General features: G+C 37.7%; 1 protein-coding gene across 4 annotated transcripts in view; it reads right to left on the reverse strand.

The window, feature by feature from the left end:
* The window catches only part of VCAN (versican), a gene marked incomplete at both ends in the record, with an annotated part of 100,893 nt that overhangs the window by 69,440 nt on the left and 10,972 nt on the right, over window positions 1–20,481 (reverse strand). For all 4 annotated transcript variants that reach the window (XM_079701989.1, XM_079701987.1, XM_079701988.1 and 1 more), the window contains 4 exons: window positions 654–947; window positions 15,622–15,749; window positions 15,834–16,008; window positions 19,395–19,772. In XM_079701989.1, the coding sequence (XP_079558115.1) occupies window positions 654–947; window positions 15,622–15,749; window positions 15,834–16,008; window positions 19,395–19,772 (975 nt within the window). The remainder of the gene's footprint in view (window positions 1–653; window positions 948–15,621; window positions 15,750–15,833; window positions 16,009–19,394; window positions 19,773–20,481) is intronic.

Raw genomic sequence — 20,481 nt, forward strand, 5'->3', positions numbered from 1 at the left:
CATTTTAAGTAGTAAACCTGACTGAAGATAGCCTATTTATGTTAGAGCTTACAAAAAACATATACTGTACTTCAATGTGATACTAGAGAATTAAGCATTAGAAGGCACACATTTCCATTATTTGAAATAAAATGAGATAAAATAAGATTTTTATTTATAGCATGGTTCATTTTTAGGTATTATCCACGTCAGCTCCAAGTACTCACCTGCAATTACTGAAATTTAAATCCTCCGCCATTTAAAAGAAAGGGTGACAGCAAACAAAGATGAAATAAACAGAATTCAAGGATTCAATTCAGCCACAGTTGGTCCCAGCATTATAGCATCAACAATCTAATTGCATTGAAGGACTGCAATTAATGTAAAATAAGTATGCGGAAACATGTTCTATGGTTCTAAGTGCAATGCATCACATTAAGGCCTTCACCTGACATTTCCTCATCCTCTCTAAAAACACCATTTGTCAAACTTCTTGTTTTAACTGTATCACTGCTGTTGCATTTCCTTGGTTTTGAAAGTCACTGAACTGTTTCCATTCCGTGCACACACTGCAAGACATGGAATCATTCCAATGGCTAGTTGAACATCAATTGCATGGCTTCGAAGTATTTTTTTAAAAATCTGTAATGTTTAAAAAGGTACCAAACACTTACGTTTAAAGCAGTAGGCATCAAATCTGCTATCAGGGAGAGGGAAGCCTGTCTGGTTCTCAAAACGATACAGGGTTCTCACCCCAAGTAAACCACCTCCACACTGGGCCCTGGCCACAGTCACAGGGTGGCGAACGCTGGCATCCGACAGCCACCCGTAATCACACTGGTCGAAGCCGCTCCTCCACGCCGCTTGGAGCTCCCCCACTGTCGCCAGGCGGGCATCTTGGTTTTCACACCCTTCTCCAGCTTCCTCAAAGGTGAATTTATTGGGAGCAGTGATGTGGAACACATCACCTGCAATCAGAAGAGGAAAAAGGGTCTAAATTTTACTATTCAGTCCATTTCTGTTTATGGGAGATGGGGAAAAGCACGTAATTCTTTTTTTCATGGCAAGGTAGCAGCTTCTATACTTTAAAGCAGAAAACTCAATGTTACCGCATTTTGTTATTATTAGTGTATGATAAGAAATAACACAATAAAAAAAGAGAACACATGCCAGAAAAGTTTCATTTTATATACATATATTCCCATAGGCCGTAGAAGCAGTCATTTGATAATAAAGTTACAATCAGTTCTTTAAAATGAACAATCTTTTCCAAATTATTCTTCGGTTTACCAGCCAGGAAACGGGTTTTCTCTTGAATGAAAAAGGTTGTGATGTACTTATTAACCTTGCATGTTGGAAAGAGAAAGTTGCATTGAAATGTCACTGAGGTTATTTTTCTTTGTCTACCCTAAAATCAAATAGTAATTCTCTGACTCTCTCATCTATCTCTACCATCAAAATGGATTAACTCCCATCAAAGCAAACAACAAAACAAGAAGACCTCCAGGGTCTGAAGAGGGGGACGGGAAAGAGGCAGAATGGAATGCTGTTTCCTGCCTTCCTGTCCTAGGCACAAGGCTGCCTTGATAGTTATGCAGGTCATGGCCTGCACTTGGGCAGGGCTGAGAGTGTATGGGGGCCAGTAAGTACCCCATTCAACCAGCCAAAGGTACCAAAGCCTCCCTGGAGGAAGCGGCACGCTTTTTCTGCTTGCTCTGCCCAGGGTGGATACCTTTTGCAATCTGTCTGCCCAGAAGGAGCGCCCTTTGCGGTTCTCACAAAGTTACTGTATGTGCTAGCAGGGGCTCTAACTAGGTTGCAGAGACTCTTACATTGCTTATTGATGAACAAAGAAAGGCAGAACATTTACTTTGTTCATCACCAGGCTCAATTAGACCCAATTAGTATGTTCATTATCACTTAACATGTCACAATAAAGTATTCTGGAAATGCCAGAGAGTTTATTAAATTGGAATTTTACTTGGGTAACTAACATATTAACTTGCTGAAATAAATGCAATGTGAATTAAATGATGCTTTTCACACATGAGCACATAAGTGGCTAAAGGAGACAGAATTAGAGAATACCTAAGCAAATATAGCAGGCAAGGGGAGGAGTATAAAATGAGGTAGAGAGGAAGCTAACATACTGATAGGCCATTATTACAGCAGCTGTGGGTCCTGTTTCTGTCTCACTGAGGCCACTCTGATTCTATGAGACATTAGACAGCTGGGATGCAGAGCTCTCATGATTTGGATCTTCACCTAACTAAATCCATATGTAACAAGGGATTGTTTAAAATGAGTAGAGCCATTTCTCTCTGTGCGTGTGTCCTAGCTTTATAACACAAGAAAAATCAGTCAGGGGAAAAAGGCCAAATCACCCATATCAGCTCTTCTCACTGCAAATCTAAAAATGCTACCAACGAAACTAGGCCAAATCCCAATAAGAGCTATTTGAAGAAGAGAAAGAAAAATGACTTTTACCTGACTGAAAAAAGCAAGGTAGAGGTGAGAATGGGTTTTTGTCCTTAATTATCTAGGCTGGCAAAGGACAGTAATCTCACATCCAAAAATATACTATAAGAACAAAGATTCCCCCCTCCCCATTCCTAGAATGTCTCCCTTCCCGCTAAGTTTGAAAAGCTTAAGGGTCACAGGACCAGTTGCATAATATGTACTTAATAATTTGTTAAATGAATGGCATTTCAAGTTCTTGTTCAGAAACAAGGGGTCCTTTTTCTTCCATCCTTCCCAAGCAGCACATTAAAGAGCACTAACTCTGCTGCAGACCTTTGGGTAGCTGCTGTCTGGGACAGGCGATTCACTCACCTATGGATTTGGCTCAAAGCAACCTGGGGAAAGGCAGACAAGAGAGACTGCATCACCCCAAGCAGCCTCAGCAGCCCCGTTCACCTCAGCATTACACTTGCATTTGGTCTGAAAGGAATGTAAGTGTGAAAGAGGGCAGCAGGCCAGCACACTTCCTTCCAAGGTGGAACACTTGGATTTGTTATTACAGCTGGAATATCAGTTTTGTTGCCTTCATTTTCTGCATTGTGAGGTACTTCTACAATGAGGCAAGAGTACTGTTCCTTTTCAGTAACAAGAGTGATCAGCCACCAGAGCAGGACAGAGAAATATAATTAACTGAATAAAACTCTGCTTCTCCAAACAGCAATTTTAGTCCACATGATGGAAGAAATCAACTTCTCCAAACACAGCCATACCAAAGGGCCAATGAAGAGAAATGACGGCATGATTTTCTGAGTAACTGCTTTCCCTATTTTAAATAGCAAACATGTTTGGGGTATTAAAGGAAAGAAAGGCTTTAGTAGGTGCTGGTAGGTTAAAAAGAGAGTACCCTTATTATTAAATCAATAAAGAACTACTTATCGAACTTTTCATATAAAAACTCTTGTTAAATCTGACTTTATATCAAAACAGTGATTTAATTCACTTGTTTGGAGGATACAATTTCCATCTATCCAATCTCCAAAAAATAATGATTTTACTTATTTAACTAAATTCTGTTATCCCAAAGCCACCTATTTTCCTTTTCATTTATATGTAAAATTTTATCAAACATTGCAAATAAAATTTTAAGAGCTTATTGAAAGAGATATCACCATTGGGTTTCATGTAACTCAGATGAAAAAGGAAGATTTAACTGGCATTAATTGAGTTTACCCTAAGGTGAGAATCAAACCAATTCATCTCTAAAGATAATGTGTGGCCTGTCATCACATATGTCATAATTGTTGTTTCATTTCAAAATAATGAGAAAAGGAAAAGAAAAACATTTACTTTAACTCTGTTCCAAAAAAAAAAGTCTAAGCCTTCCTAAATCATAACTGTTTAACATAAACATTACCTTGTCCACTTCAAAAATCTAATGATATAGTGAAGCATCCACACTATGGAATTCTCTTACTGAGTCTTAAAGCTTTTAGAATTGACACTCAATCTCTACCGAAAGGAATAAGTTGAATATCTAAACTTTGTCCTTCCTATGTTTCAACCACAAATTATTAAAGCCAGACATCTTCTACTTTTCTCAAATATGCCAGAATATCCTGGCATCAGTTTCATACTAAAACCAAAACCAGAAAGAAAAAAAAAAAGTGAATTAATAGGTAATATACAGATAGCAATAACTGAACTAATTCATATTACTGTGTCCTTGATTTCTAAGACATCTATTTTTACATTTTATTGACAAAACTAAAATAACTTCTTGTCAAGTACTTTTTGATTCATTAGTTGCCTGGTTTTAAATAGATAATCCTTTGACATTATATATTTTTTATCTAACATAATACAAATGTAAGGAGATCTGCTGTTTAAATCAGAATTAACCTGTTAAAAGCTTATTGTTGAAGATGTGGATTGGAAAGGTTATTAACTTATGGTCCAAGTTCTAAGAATATAATTTCCAAAAATGTCTTCAACAGTTTTCTGGTGATCCTTGAGACATGAGTAGGTATTCCAAAGAAAAGAGGTGTCGTGGACATTGGCATTTAGGAAACAAATACAAGTCATCTGACAGGTCTTCGTTTCTGTAAGGCTTCTCAGAGTAGTTAATATTATAGTATTTATTTGGGAGTCCCCACAAAGAACTTAGGATTTTTAAGCCATTTGACCAGAGTAATCTCCTTTTCTCATAGAAGACTAATTAACAGTCCATGGATCTGTTTCATGGAATAGTTTGGAAAACACTGCTCTAGAGACATGTATGTTTCAATCAGGAAAAGGAATCTCAATTGAGCCATAACAAAGATAACTTAGTATTAAGTTTCTGGTAGCCTATGTGTTAACCTGCTCGAAATAGAAGCAGACTGCGTAGACCAGGTAATCAGACAGAATCAAAGCAGGAGCCAAAAAACAAAGCAAAGGGCATATGAAGTCCATTGCCTCCCAAGGGTGTATCAGAGACTGCAAGGGAGCAAAGGAATCTGGCGCAGAGCAGGGACCCTGATAAAGTGTCCAAGACCATATTTAAGCTGAACACAGAAGTGTCTCATTTCTTAAAAAGAAGCTCTTGCAAAAAGTCAAGCAAGGTAGAGCAGAAAAAAGTAGCAGTCTTTCTCCTTAGTCACTAACTGTAGGCGCAAGTCTTTCAATCCCATATCCCATAGAAAAATGCAGGTTTTAGGCTAAACACTGTCCACTTTTACACTGAGAAGAGCAGTCAAGATGTTAAGATTTTCAAAGATTTTATTGATCTACTCTCAGTTTTAAAATCTATAGTCAGGAATTATTTATAGGTCAAATTATATGTTCTAAACTCTAATATCAGTCATTCATAGCATTAATGGCATTAGACAGAAATTAAGTCTGGCCCAGTAACAGGAATGTAAGCCTAGGCTTGGTCCAAAAATGAATGATCATATGAGGAAATACCAAGAGATAAAATCTAAAGTCCAGAGGCAAAGCCAAACCAGGAACCAAAGGAACAGAGAAAGAGAAAGCAAACATGGGAAATCAAGCAAAGCAACTCAGTGCATTTGCTTAGCTTCTCTCTCTCCAACAGGACTTCATTGGTCAGGTTGTATAAGTTCCTACCCCGAGGGTATCTTAAAGGCACCTTTTGGCCTCTGATGTAAGTAATAAAAGTTCCTTCTGAATTTTATCACAGTATCACCTTAAGAGTGAGAAGAGAGATCAAAGCCTTCCTTGAGAGAGAAAACACCTATTATTAGCGTCGGACAAGGCCGTGTTCTAGCTCTACTCTTGAATACTGTGACTGAACAATTGAATGTATTTTAGCTTTACTGGATATATGCCTTCCTGGAAGACAAGCATCACTTTTATAAGTTAAAAAGGAGTCTACTATTCAGTTCCAGAAGTTGCCTCATCAAAACAGTTACATCTATAGGACATTTATTATCAAATTTGTAACAAGAATACAGATTTGAAACATGTTTCTAAATGTTATCTATCTATGAGATAATTGTATCTCTCATAGATTATTATAGATAATAAATAATTATCTATGATATAATATAATTAAATAATAAAAATTATCTATCACTTTTTCGCTGATTAAGGAAAGCAAATAAAATGTCAGGAAAGAAATACACAAAGTATCCTTTATACACAAAACAATGCATGACTTAAGGTAAAATGCCAAGTTAAGTTGTTGTAAGTAAGAATTTACTGACATGTATACACATATATTTGCATTAGTACACACATAGACTATAATGCAGAACAGAGGATTTCACACACAGGATAATTTGCATGTTCATATGGAAAACATATATAACCTCTAATTTTCCAAAATTTCAAGTTAAATGATCTGGCTTTGAATTATTCCTGTTATTCCAACTTTCCAGGGATGTCCTAGAAGAAACTGGAAGACATTGCTGATGAGACTTTAATATGTGGTGACATTCTACAAACTAAATTCGTCTTAATCATAGGAATTAACATAATCAGAAATATTAAGAAAAAAATACTTAAATTTGACAAGTAACTGCTAAAACACTCCCTGGAAAGTGGACCATGCATGTTATTTTTCCACACTTCTGATTGCTAAATGGAAAAGCTATTTCTTAGCAGACTTTAAAATGACACATACTAAAATGGCAAGCAATGATGAAAACAAATCAAAACATTAAGATGACCTACACTGTTCAAAAGCTAGACTTTACACTCAGGAGTAGCTCAGAAAAATTATGCAAGAGCCTGGGTCCAGAGCAAAGCTAAGATAGGATATTTTTCTTCCACTGAAAATTCCCTGAGATCACCAAGGTGAAACGGGGAATTGGCATCAGCAGATCACAGATAATTATTCAATTCTTTCCTGGACTGCAGCTGATGGGCCGCTGCCTGTGGTAGTCAAAGCTGATATATCACCACAATTATCTAGATGCCTCTATTTTCTGGGTAGTGTGATCAATGTTTATATTTATTCTGTTTATTTGTGCTCATTATCTTTCTATCCTGAACTATCTGGTCTGAAAATCAATTCTTATAAACTAATCATGAGTCCCTTTGCCCATTTGAGAACAGAACTTCCTGATTTTTTGTTCACTGTAAGGAAGTTCAAGATTTGTGATTGTTACTACATTTCATTGCAATGTGGGTCAAAATGGTATATGAGTAATAAATGTGTGCAAAAGTAGATATGATGTGTGAACTGGAAACAGTCACATGAAATGCCCATAGGATAAAACCACTTAGAATATATGGCAAGTATTATGGTGATAAAGACAATTCAACATAATTATTACTAGGTTTAAAGTTTTGGACTTTTATTTTTTTTCAAAGGAAGCTTCTTTTTCTCTTTTCTCTCTATCTTTCTCTTTTTTGCCCATGTCTATATATACAAGATCAAAGCAATAAAGACTAATACTCATTATCCGGGATCACAAAATCCATCAGCTGTACATGGTTGGTTAACAGCTAACCTACACTACTATATAATCTCTTGACAGCCAATATTTGTAGGTAATTCAAAAGCATGTCAATTCCCCCTAAGATCTGATCCTTTAACCTGTACAGAAACAAACCTTCTGTTAACAGTGACAAGAAAACTTCTGGGGCTGCCAAGGTAACTTCATCCAATTCTAGTGTTAGGCTGGCAATGTTTCTCATTTGAGGGGTAATGAGACTGGAAAGCCAGGTCAGCACCTTTCAAATTTCTCACTTGTTTTAGGCTGAAGTAGACGCATAATGTGGCTTAAAGCATAGACACTTTTGAAAATTTTAACCTCTAATTAATTTTAGAGAATTGTCATCAGTCAGCTGTGATAGTCAGTTAACATTCTCTAAATCAGATCATATTCATGGGAAAGGGAATCCACATATTTGTCAATGTGTTATTACACAAGATCTTATATATGTCATTTGAAAGGTTTAAAGACACAGGAAATCCCACTAAAATTTAAACATATTTTTATGGTTTGCAGGATGTCGGATCTCATTCTTTCCCAATGACAGAGCAGTAAGATTTTAATTAGAGTGAGAAAGAGGTTCTAAAACATTTCTGGATGTCTGAGTCTTCAAAATATATGAGATTGAGTGTGTTATTTGGTTTGACAGGCTCAGTATGGCTGCAGGTCAACACGGGAGAATCAGCCTAGTTTTTTTTTTTTACTTTTCACAGCTGAATTAAATGGCCACTGTATTTCCAAAGAAGCTCTTCTGATTTAGAATTCCAGAAATTGATATCAAAACCTTAAAGCAAATGACTGTCACATGCTTCAAGGGTTTTATGTCAAGACATTTCTACTTTCTACTTATTTAAGGTAACATTATAAAATAAAAGGGACTGTATATAGAAAATCCTAAGGATTCCATTAAAAAAACTATTAGAACTAATAAGCAATTTCAGCAAGGTTGTAGGATACAGTATATAAGACCAATATACAAAAATCAATTATATTGGGCTTCCCTGGTGGCGCAGTGGTTGAGAGTCCGCCTGCCGATGCAGGGGACACGGGTTCGTGCCCCGGTCCGGGAAGATCCCACATGCCGCGGAGCGGCTGGGCCCGTGAGCCATGGCTGCTGGGCCTGCGCGTCTGGAGTCTGTGCTCCGCAACGGGAGAGGCCACAACAGTGAGAGGCCCACGTACCACAAAAAAAAAAAAAAAAAAAATCAATTATATTTCTATACACTTCCAATGAACAATTAGAAAAAGAAATAAAGAAAATCCCATTTGCATTTGCATCAAAAAGAATAAAATATTTAGGATTAAATTTAACAAAATTACAGCAAAACTTATACTTTGAAAGCTATAAAAGCTATAAAACATTGTTGAAAGTAAAGAATTAAAAAAAAGATGGAAAAAATCACATGTTTACAGATCAGAAGACTTAATATTGTTAAGATGAAAATACACCTCAAATTGATCTGGAGATTCAGTTCACTCTCACCTGGCTTCTTTGTAGAAATTGACAAGCTGATCTTAAAAATCATATGGGAACTCAAGGGGCCCAGAAGTAAAACAATTTTGAAAAAGAAGAACACAGTTGTTCTTTTTCAGAAAGAACAGAAAATTCTGTTCTGTTCAGAAAATATGTTCTCATATTTTCCAATTTCAAAATTTACTACAAAGCAATAGTATTCAACACAATGTGGCACTGACATAAGTATAGACATATAGATCAATGAAAGTCCAGAAAAAAAACCATATATCTATGATCAACTGATTTTCAACAGGGTGCCAAGGCCCTTAAATGAGGAAAGAACAGTCTTTTTAACAAATAGTTCTGGAATAACTGAATATCCACATACCAAAGAATGGATTTGGACTCTAACCTTATGCCATATACAAAAAATAACTCAAAATAGATAAAAATAAAAGTAAAACTTAAAACTACAATTCTTAGAAGCAAACACAGAAGTAAGTCTTCATGACTTGGGATTTGGTAATGTGTTCTTAGATATGGCACCAAAGGCACAAACTATCAAAGAAAAAGTAGATATTGGACTTCATCAAAATTAAAAACTTTGTGTGTCAAAGTATCCCACTAAAAAAGTAAAAATGCAGATCGGCAAATGGGAGAAAATATTTACAAATCATGTATCTGAATAGGCTGTCTTGAATCTAGAGTATACAAAGAACTCTTACAACTCAATAACAAAAAGACAAATACCCAGTTTAAAATGGGCAAAGGTTCTGAATAGGTATTTCTCCAAGAAAATAGGTAAACGGCCAATAGTCATAAAGGAAAAGTTGCTCAACATAATTAGCTATCAGGGAAATACAAATCAAAACCACAATGAGATAGCATTGTACACACATTAGCATGGTTATGATCAAAAAGTCAGGTGAAAACAAATGTTGGCAAGAATGAAAGAATCAGGACCCTAATGTACTGCTGGTAAGAATTTTAAAACAGTTCCTCAAAAAGTTAAAAATAGAGTTCTCATTTAACCCAGCAATTCCAATCACTGCAATCCAAACAGGAATGCAGTCATTACTCAAATAATGAGTAATGATTTAGGAATTAGGATATTTTTGTGTGAGAAATCAGAGATTTGGGGGAGCTTTAAGAGCAGTTTGCATCCTCTTGGTTTGTAAGACTGCTTGTTGCTCTACTGGGGAATCTTTGGTGGTCCTGAAAAGTTACTACAGTAGAACAGGAAAAAGGGTATAATCCAGTCACTTAACCTCTGTGCCTTAGTTTCCTTATGTGTAAAAATAAAGGTTTAAATAAATGCCTGTCAAGGTTTCTGTGAGAATTAAGTTAAATGGCAATGCAACCATATAATAAATAGTTTCTTTCCTTACCCTACCTATGGAGCTACCTCACAGTTAATCTATTCAAGTCACCGTACTGAATGAGGATGCATTTTCCATAGGTGCTGCAGGGTGCCATGCCTGGTCACCTTCCTCAGTGGCTCTTAGCTAGACCATTCAAACACTTAAACAAAAACAACTCCAAGTTCAGTTTCAAATCCTTAGCAAGGTGTGTTAATATCTAAAGTCTATTTGGGAACCTACAGCCATAACTGTGATCTATGATTCTGTGAGTTCTACAGAGAATAACTAAAAAGTTTCAGCATCTTCTAGCACCAACCTCAACCAATGTGGAGAGGTTCTATAATCCAAAATCAATATTTGAACCCATCTGCTGAACCAGAGTGTGCAGGAAGCTATTCTAGCTGACACGGGGCTTTTTAACTGAATAAACCAAGTTATCACTAATTCTTAAATAACTCTCATTGGTGAAGTACTCTGTAGATTACATGCTGTAAATTCCATCAAAATTAAGTCAATCTGAGCATCCACAGGCAGGAAATCACACAGTTTCCAGATCTGATATATTTGATTTTGATCCTATCAAAGACTCTAAAGAAGCTGGAACTAAGCCTTGCTCTAAGACCTGTTTAATGACATTCAGCCTTTTAACTAAATTTTTAGCTTTTCATATCTAAAGCAGCTCATTAAGAGAAAAACGAAAGGTTGTTTTTGGTTCTAGGTCAGACACAAGCATGACGTGGAGGCATTAGACAAGTCATAGAGGTGATAGAGCTATCCTGGATTTTGACATGAGGAAGCAGTAGAAAAATAAACCTGTAATCTGTGAATAGGGACAAAGGAACCGATGCCAGAGAGGACAATTGGCTGGGAAGGCAAGAAAGGGCCATGACTGTGAGAGGCTGGAAAGGAGAAAAGAGTGTCTCTAGGAAGGAATTATTTCTAAGAGACACCACAGAAAAGAGTGAGAGGAGAAATTCAAAGAGAAAAAACTAGTATCATGGTGATCCAATTAAAAAAAAAAAGATCTTTAGTAAGTTTGGTGGACAAAGCTTGGCATTTTTTTCAAGCACTGTAGAAATGGTAGCATGGTGGAGACAGCCTCTGAAAGAGACAAAGTCTCGAGAAATACTGCAATTACCACCAAGTACTTCTTGAATAACTATGATGTGTCTGTTACTGGAATAGGTTCTTCATTGTCATTGGGAAAGTTACGGAAGATGACTATGGCCTTATCTCTATCAGGAGCTTACAGAAGTTTTTCAGAAATAAAAATAACAGGTAATAGTTTGTGTCTGATGAACATAAAGCAACCAGAGAAGAATTAAACACCAGATATGTGGAACTAACTCTAAGAAACGTGGGAGTTCAGAATCAGAAAATGTCAGTGTGAGCTGGAAGAGGCAAAGACGGGCTCTTGGAGGCAGTCTGTTCATAGGCAGAGGGAAGAGTAGAATGCTGGAAAGGTGAGAGGCTTGTGTTTTCAGAGAGGATCAAAGCAGGACTGCTGGCAGGAGGTAGCAGAGGGTCCATGGATGACTGGTGCACATATGTGGCATCATATTGGAGAGAGGGAAACACAGTTGAATAGGTTACTCCCAAACCAGGATTGAGGGGCTTTGCAGGTCAGGCAGAGTTAGCCTGAGGAGGAAGGCAACAGGAAATTCACACTACACAACGCTGAGCAGGGGAATGATAATGGCCATGGTGTTTATGTGCTTTGATGGTCATAAAACAGGTCCCCTGAAGAACTGTTAAAGGCTTGGGGATTATTTGTGAGATAAAACAGAAAACCAGAGATGAGACACACAAATGATTCACAGGGACGTCCCTGGTGGCACAGTGGTTAAGAATCTGCATGCCAATGCAGGGGACATAGGTTCGAGCCCTGGTCCAGGAAGATCCCACATGCCGCGGAGCAACTAAGCCTGTGCGTCACAATTACTGAGCCTGTGCTCTAGAGCCCCAGAGCCACAACTACTGAGCCCGTGCGCCTAGAGCCCATGCTCCACAACAAAAGAGGCCACTGCGATGAGAAGCCCGCGCACTGCAAAGACGAGTAGCCCCGCTTGCCCCAACTAGAGAAAAGCCCTTGTGTGACAACGAAGACCCAATGCAGCCAAAAATAATAATAATAATAAATAAGTAAATTTATTTAAAAAATGATTCACAAAATAGAACTGTGGGTATGGAATTCAGAAGAGAGTTCAGGGCTAGACATGCAAAACTAAAAATTATCATTTTTCATTTTTTTTGTTTGTTTGGTGTCTCTTGGTGCCCTGTTCATCCCACAAGGCATTTGACTTATTTACATACAAAAGAGCAAAAGTGAAATTAAATGAACCAGTAAGGACATTGGAGCAATGAAAAACTGGGAAGTAGAATTGTGATGAAGCCTGGAGATGTGTAAAGTTATCCAAAGTGCAAGTGTAAAGCCATGTGAGTAGAGTTGGCACTGAGTTTGGAGGTTAATTTATTAATTCACTCATTTTATTCAACTCCATCTATGGAGCACCTACTATGTGCCAAGGACATAGTGGGGATACACATGATTCCTTCCCTCCCAGAATCCATGGTCTAGTAGGAGAGATGGAGGAATAAGCAGACATTTGCAGGAGGGTGATTATAGTCACACATTCAAAGATTGGAGATGGTAAAGGTGAGAGAGACCAACTAGGACTTAGGAACGGGATATGGGATCAGTGTGAGAGCCCATAATACAGACACATCCAAGTGCTGGGAAGCTTGTGTGAAGGTCAGGGAATTGGAATGGTAGGGTGGTAGTTGTTCCAGGTGAAAGAAAAGCCAAAGGGTAGGGCTAACATGGAAAATATAGGCCAGAGAAGGAGAGGGGATAGGTTCCCAAGGTTGCCCATATCAGGGCGTCTTGTTACTCTGCTGACACAAATTTCAGCCAGTGCTTGAATTCCTATTTATACTTATTCTTTTATCTTTTTCTTCCAGCTGTTATGTGATAAGATAAAAAAGTTCAAATTCTGTTGTTTTGGTATAAATACTCCAACTAAAGTTATGCTATATTACACATTACAAGTTTTCAGTTATCAAATATGTGGAACAATTATCCCAAGTAAATACACAACTGTATGAAATACAGTTGGGTTACACAGGAGGAGAGACTGGTTTGACCAATACCAGTTGCCCTAGAAGTGGCGATGTTTATGGAGGTGGAGAAGAATTCCTGTATGACTAATAAATCCTTCTCATTGTGGTGTACGCATACATCCTCAGAATGACTCTTCTGACAGAGTTCAATTTTCCCTGAACACTAGTTTTGATCCTCTGAACAGATTTTGGGAAACCAGCTCTCAGTGGGTACAATGTGGCTAGGAATCCTTGGTAGGGCTTTTACCACCAAGACCTGTCAAAAGTATCTCACACAGAATTTGTACAGGGCAAGGAATTTCTGGAACTTCTGCAGAAGCAGAAAGTCCTCTGGCCTTCAAAGAAGTTAGGGATTCTGCAGCCTTAGAGACTGGGGTTTCAGTAGCTCTCTCAGGATAAGACTGAAGAAGAGACATGCAAAGGGGCCCCTAGGTGCTCCTTCTGGGAGCATTGTAAATACTTAAGCCTGTCTTTCCATCAAGGAGTCTGGCTTGTGATGCTTATTCATATTGGGATCAAATTGGCCATGGATTTATACTTGAAAACCACATTTCAATTATATTTGGTAAAGATCTTTTAGGTAATTAGAAGTTATGTATACTTTTTCAAAAACTATCTCTGGTTTAGTTCCAGCATTACCAGTGTTCCAGAAATTTTTATAACTATCACTCTAATAGATATTATTCCAAAGGAGAACCACAGTGATAAAACAAATTCCACCTAGTGAATTTGAATACAAATTTCCATCTTACTGAGATAGCAATAACAAATTTATTTTCTAGAACCAGAATCCCCACCAACCATCTCCTATTCTATGAAAAAAGTTAACTAAATTTAAAATAAAATTAAATTTAAAGGAAGGAGCTAAGCTATATCTATCTATCTATATCTCATAGCATGGATTTTACATATCTTTTCCCTTTGTCCTTGTAAAAAATGGAAATTGTTAGTATCAAAGTTATGGTTTAGAAAACACATTTATCAGTCTTAAATAATAGTTATAATAAGAATGTTAAGATGCTAGAGAACCACACTTAGCAGCTTTCTTGCAAGCAGGCCATCCTATTCAAATTTAGGGCATTAGGCAAATATAAGCTGCTTATTTTCTAGCTTTTAGTCTCTGAGGTTGTTTTTTCAATTCATAGAATCATAGAATTTTAATGTTGGAAGGGACTATGGAAGTTATCTAGTCCTACTTCCTTATTTTACACATAAGAAAATTGAGATCATTTTTTTCTGTGGAGCCAGCCAAAATTAAAAGTATAACTCAATGTAATACTTCTATTTATATATTTAGGCTTCTAAGATACCTGTTGCTACAAATGAAATTCCACTTCAAAAGTCACAGAAATTTCTATTCTTATAATAAGACTGCATTGTGTCCTTAGATTACATCACCACAAGAGAACTCAAACTTGTCTCTAAGAATCTAACTCATGCTAAGTGAGAAAAGATAGTGCCAGAATCAATCAGACTCTAAGCATCTCTAAAGCGAGGCTTATATCTTACTCGGCTTCATAGTCCTAAGTACGAGCAGAGTACCTATCACACAGTAGGTGTTTTCTTTTTTTTTTTTTTTTTTTTTTTTTTTGCGGCACGCGGGCCTCTCACTGCTGTGGCCTCTCCCGTTGCGGAGCACAGGCTCCAGACGCGCAGGCCCAGCGGCCATGGCCCACGGGCCCAGCCGCTCCGCGCGGCATGTGGGATCCTCCCGGACCAGCGCACGAACCCGCGTCCCCTGCATCAGCAGGCGGACTCTCAACCACTGAGCCACCAGGGAAGCCCGGTGTTTTCTTTTAATGTGTTCATTGGTTGAATGAATGAATGATTGCTCTAAATATTAGTGTAGCAAAGTGAACACAAGGAGAAGCAAACCATGAAAATCCTTCCTGGGCTAGTTTGCCTTACTCAGCTGCACTTCGGGGTGTTTATCAGCACTTGGATTCACAGTGGTTTGTCATCACAGGATTTTACCTGAAGTTCTTACAAGAATAGGTACCACCCTTACAGGTTTCTATTCTTAATGCTCTAAAAGTGTATTGGAAACAGTCCAATGGCAGCATGACTGAAAGCAAACCTGCCATTAACTAAAGACATTTCAAACCTACATAACCATTTACACAGCCCTCGTTCTCTTTCCACTTTAATTTAAGCTTATTTCACCACAGAATCATATGGTTATTTAAACTAAATGTTGCTGTTTGGAATCCAAACAAGCATGAAGACTTGCTCTATCCCCACGTGCTCCCAGTCTTTCCTCAATTTTCTTAGGTCAAATGAAGCTATAGAAATTTGAACATCTTACCATCTATATGGTCCACGTAACAATACACATCATAAGTTTCATGCGTAGCACGGAGTCCATAGGTCCTGACTCCTTCCTTCCCCATCATATCTCCATAACAGCCTTCTCGGGGAGCCCGGATGGGATACCTGGGGAAATAAAGGACTAGTAGGTAGCACTTTATTCTCGCTCCAAATAGATGAATTAAAGCTGGTGGCCCCCAGACCGCTCACCTAACGCTCTGATCAGCCAGCCAGCCTGCGTCACATTGCTCAAATCCATCTTCATAGGCTGCATATAGCTGCTCTGGGGTTGCTATGACAGCCCCAACATCCAAACAAGCCTTCTGTGCCATCTCAAAATTCAGAGTGTACCTGCTGGTCGCTGCCCTGTAGTGAAACACAACCCCTGCAAAGATAGCAGCAAATAATTATGGGCAAGTTCAAGTCTCCCACCATACTGTGCAGTTTCTCATTGGAGTAATTCATCAAATTACTTGCTAACTTGGTAATAACATCATGATACTTCTTTATTTTTACTTTATTTTATGTAGCATTATGCAAAATTATGGTGATCTGAGGAGCCCCAGAAATGTTGTTCACTTAGGTGTTCTATTCTGCTCCATTAGAGAGTTTCAAGAATTTTCTGTTCCCATGTAAACAATCTAAAAAAAAAAGATTTAAGTCACTAAATCCCAAATGGTGACTAGTTGTCCTAATTGCAGGTAGTATTCAGGCTATTATGGGAACCTTGGACAATTAAATGGAGTAGGTGCTGCAAGAGATACAAAGAGTTAAGGGGGCCACAAGATCAACTTCTCCTACTTCATGTTTTTACTCAGGGCCAACTCAATAGAAGCACATGGAGCCTTCACCAGCACCACTTCCTACAAACATGAAGCATTGTAATACTTACTTCCAGAGACAATATACTAAAATGGAAAAGATGCTGGACTAGGTATGAGTGAGAAGGCCTGTTCCAATCTCTAATTTGCTCCTTAATCATATATAAGTCTTAATTTCTCCCTTCATAAAGTATAACTAATATTGCTTAGGTTATTTGATTGATAGGAAGGTCAAATTAGATAAAGAATTTTAAAATGTTGGATAGGCTGCTGTGATAAATGTTTATCATATTCATAATTTAGGGTCTCCGCTTTGACAGGTAAGATGTATGATTTTTATCCCAAAGGAGGCCTGAAATAAAATTCTCCAGACTCCCATGGGCAGAAGCCAGGCATCCTGATATGTGCCTCAAATTCCACTTCGTTGTATTTTAGGAGTTACATAAACTAGTGGTTCTTTTTTTTTTTTTTTTTTTTTTGCGGTACGCGGGCCTCTCACTGCTGTGGCCCCTCCCGTTGCGGAGCACAGGTTCCGGATGCGCAGGCTCAGCGGCCACGGCTCACGGGCCCAGCCACTCCACGGCATATGGGATCCTCCCGGACCGGGGCACGAACCCGTATCCCCTGCATCGGCAGGCGGACTCTCAACCACTGCGCCACCAGGGAGGCCCAAACTAGTGGTTCTTGAACTGTGTTTCAGGGCTCAAAGAATTGTCAAAGGCCTGAAGAAAGAGCAGCTGAGGGGGTGGAGCTTTGGTCCTCTTCTCCTACTTTACCAAAAGCATCTCCATTTTTAACTGGAGTAAATATGGTGACTCATTTTCATAAAAGAGCAAAGTGAGTCAAGCAGATGTGCCTAGGAAGTCACTGGAAAATAGAATTTGGGGTAATTGGGTCTTATGGATGAGATTTTATTGAGTCATATCATTTAAGACCACTTTTTTGTTAGGTGGAATTAATTTTGGTTTCCAAGATATCTTCTACTCTCCTTTTATTCCTAGTAATTTCCTGGACTTGACAAGTCTCTCTCCCTCTCTCTCTCTCTCTCTCTCTTTCTCTCTCTTACAGCCTGACTTCTAGCTATAAGACTGTCTCCCACATGCCTATCCTTAGATTGTCTCTCTCTTCCAAAACAGGTATGTGCCAATAAAATATCTACAGGGAACAGACTAGCCATGTCATAAATAAGCACCTCTGATCAGTGTCGATACAGAAAGACCTGCAGAGGCACCAAGTAGATACATTGACAACTAACATTCATTTTCCCATTTCTGATATTGCAAAGAAAAAACTGATCAAATGCCTTTCATAAAATCTGTAGCTTTGTAGAATGACTCTAAAATTACCAGGAAGTATATATGGTGCTATCTAGTAAGTATGAAAGATAGTTTATAATGATCTCTAAGGTTTAAACCAGACTTTGAATGGTTTTAAATTAGTCTTATGTTGATCAAAGCTTCAAATAGCCTTCTTGGTAATTAAAAATCTTCCATGTGCACTGAAGATTGGTAGTAAGGGGGCACAAAGGGGCCTCCATGACCAAGGCAGGGAATACCAGGCTGTATAAGTATCTGCAATTGCTGGGATAATTTGAAGACCTCATGGGGCTAAGGAGATTAAGTGGAGGATTTTCATTGTTTCAAAGGGGGCAAGGGGCAAATCCACTGCTAATTCTTTAATGATGAAAATTGTAAGAAGTTGTAAACTTCTTGTGGGATTTTAAAAACATATATGTATATATATATTTATATGCAATGTGTATCTAACACCATATATATATATATATATATATATATATATATATATATATATATATAATGTATGTTACATTATACAAAAAGAGGAAGAGAGAGATCAGTAGAAAAAACAATACTAAACAAACCAAAGTAAATGATAAAAGGGTTAAAAGAGCAAAGAGCCCAGGGTGTTTAGTGGATGCCTGGAAAACATAAAAATAGATTTATAGAAGGGAGCAATAGAATCTGAATGGAAAAGGATGTTCAGAAAATTAATCTGTCACATCTGAAATTCAAAATATTTCCTTTTGGCTACAAAAGAAAGAGTTTTAATAAAACCCTTTGTATATATTTCTGAAAGGTAAATATTTTATAGGGAAGTGGAGGGTTGGAAGAAAAATCTGTTCCATCATGTCTGGGTATTAGAATTTTGCTTAATAACTTGCCAAAATATTTTTCTTCCAAGAGCTATGGCATTATGTGTGTACCCAATTAAAGCAATTTTTCTTTGCTTTGTCTCCTAACTTAAATTCAAATGACATACAAACCACCGCTCAATGTGGGCTAAAACTAAAATGTCTCATTGCAAGACACTGGACAACAACCAGTGCATTGACCTTAAAAAAAATTCACTGAGTTCTTGTTTTGATCCAATTCAAATGTTTGAGTCCTAGCTTTCTCAAAGCACTGTGATATATACCATGGTACTTATTAGGTGCCTTATTTCTTCAATGTAAGTTAAGATATAATTTATATTTCTTAAAAGCAAATTCAAAGATTTTAATAATCATGCTAGGAGAGTGAGAAAAAGGAGGAAAGAGGTTTTTTCCTGTGTGTGTGTATGTATATATCTATATGTGTGTATGTGTATGCATGTATATGCACATATACACATATGTTAAAATTAAAACAAAATGTAGAACAGCCTTTACAGCCTTAAAAAATAACCACTGATGGGTCTCAATAATGAAGTAATGATTCTTGAGCTATAAACCATGTCTTGAGGTATTCATTATATCTAGTATAAAGCCACCTTCCTTGATTCCTGAACAAATAACAGTTCATTTTTTGTGAAAGACATGGACTGTTGTGTTGATTGATTTTTTTCCCCTTGTCCAAACCCTGAGCAATGGCTACTTTTGAATATTGTTTCACCACACTTCTGAACCAGGTATCGTGTTATACTACCTTCTTCTAGATTCCCAAAGCCTTACCCTCCACAGCCAATGACACTGTGTCCTGTGTGTCTTCAATCCCATACATGACGTCACAGCGGTAGAGGCCTGCATCACTGGCCAGCAGTTTGACCATGGTGAGTGAGGCATCACCCACGTCCTCGGGATATGTAGGCACCGACACTCTCCCTTTGTAGCCCTGACCAATCTTGATATTCCCATTTTGGGCCACGAGAACAGTAGTCTCCTTTAAATCTTTTCCATTCTTGTCCAGTTCAATCTTAGACCATTTGATTCGGAGAAATTCGCTGGTGGTGTTGTAACTGGGTGGTAAGGTAGGCATGGTTGAAAAATGACAAGGTAGGTTGACTTTTCCAGAGAGGGAGCCCTTAACAGGTGGGCTTTTTCCCACTTTGACTAGAGGAAAGAGAAAATACTAAATTAACAAACTGAGTCTATTAAATATGTGAATGGATAAGAACCATTACAGGGGGTTGGTTACATCCTCAATATGTGAAATAATTAGAATGATTTTATATACAGAGAATAGTACACAATTTTAGTAATGTTTTATAACAAAGACAGGGATTAATAATGCTTATTTTTTTATGTGCTAAAAATATGGCATTCATTTTAAAGTATTTGTAACTTAGTGTTTAACATGAACAAAATAAGTGACAAAATAAGGCAAGTGTAGGAAGACAAGCAATCAAGGGCAAGAGAAGACTAGACTTAAGCAATGCAGGTTTAAAAGACTGGACCAATGTTAGGAAGAACAGTTAAAAAAACAAATTTAAGTCTACAGGTCAGAAGAAGAAAAATGATTAAGATAACTGCCACATTACCTTAGAGGAAATGAAAACAACTCAAAGGGGAAGTGAAAATTTTAAAACATACTTCAGTAGACTGGAACAGGGGGAAGCCCAGAACTTGAAGAATGCTCTTTGGTTCAGTGTTTGAACCAAAGACTTTCATTGTAATGAGAAATCCAGCTGCAATCACTTTGCAGTGAAACATTACCTCTAGATTATATCCTGAGGGGGCGGGGGAGTTAGCGTCTGTTCACCTAACCTTCTAAAGTATTAATCTACAGAATGCCTATCTGTTTAAGCCCTTAAACTTTTAA

The sequence above is a fragment of the Hyperoodon ampullatus genome, assembly GCF_949752795.1.
Source record: "Hyperoodon ampullatus genome assembly, chromosome: 4".
NCBI lineage: Eukaryota > Metazoa > Chordata > Mammalia > Artiodactyla > Ziphiidae > Hyperoodon > Hyperoodon ampullatus.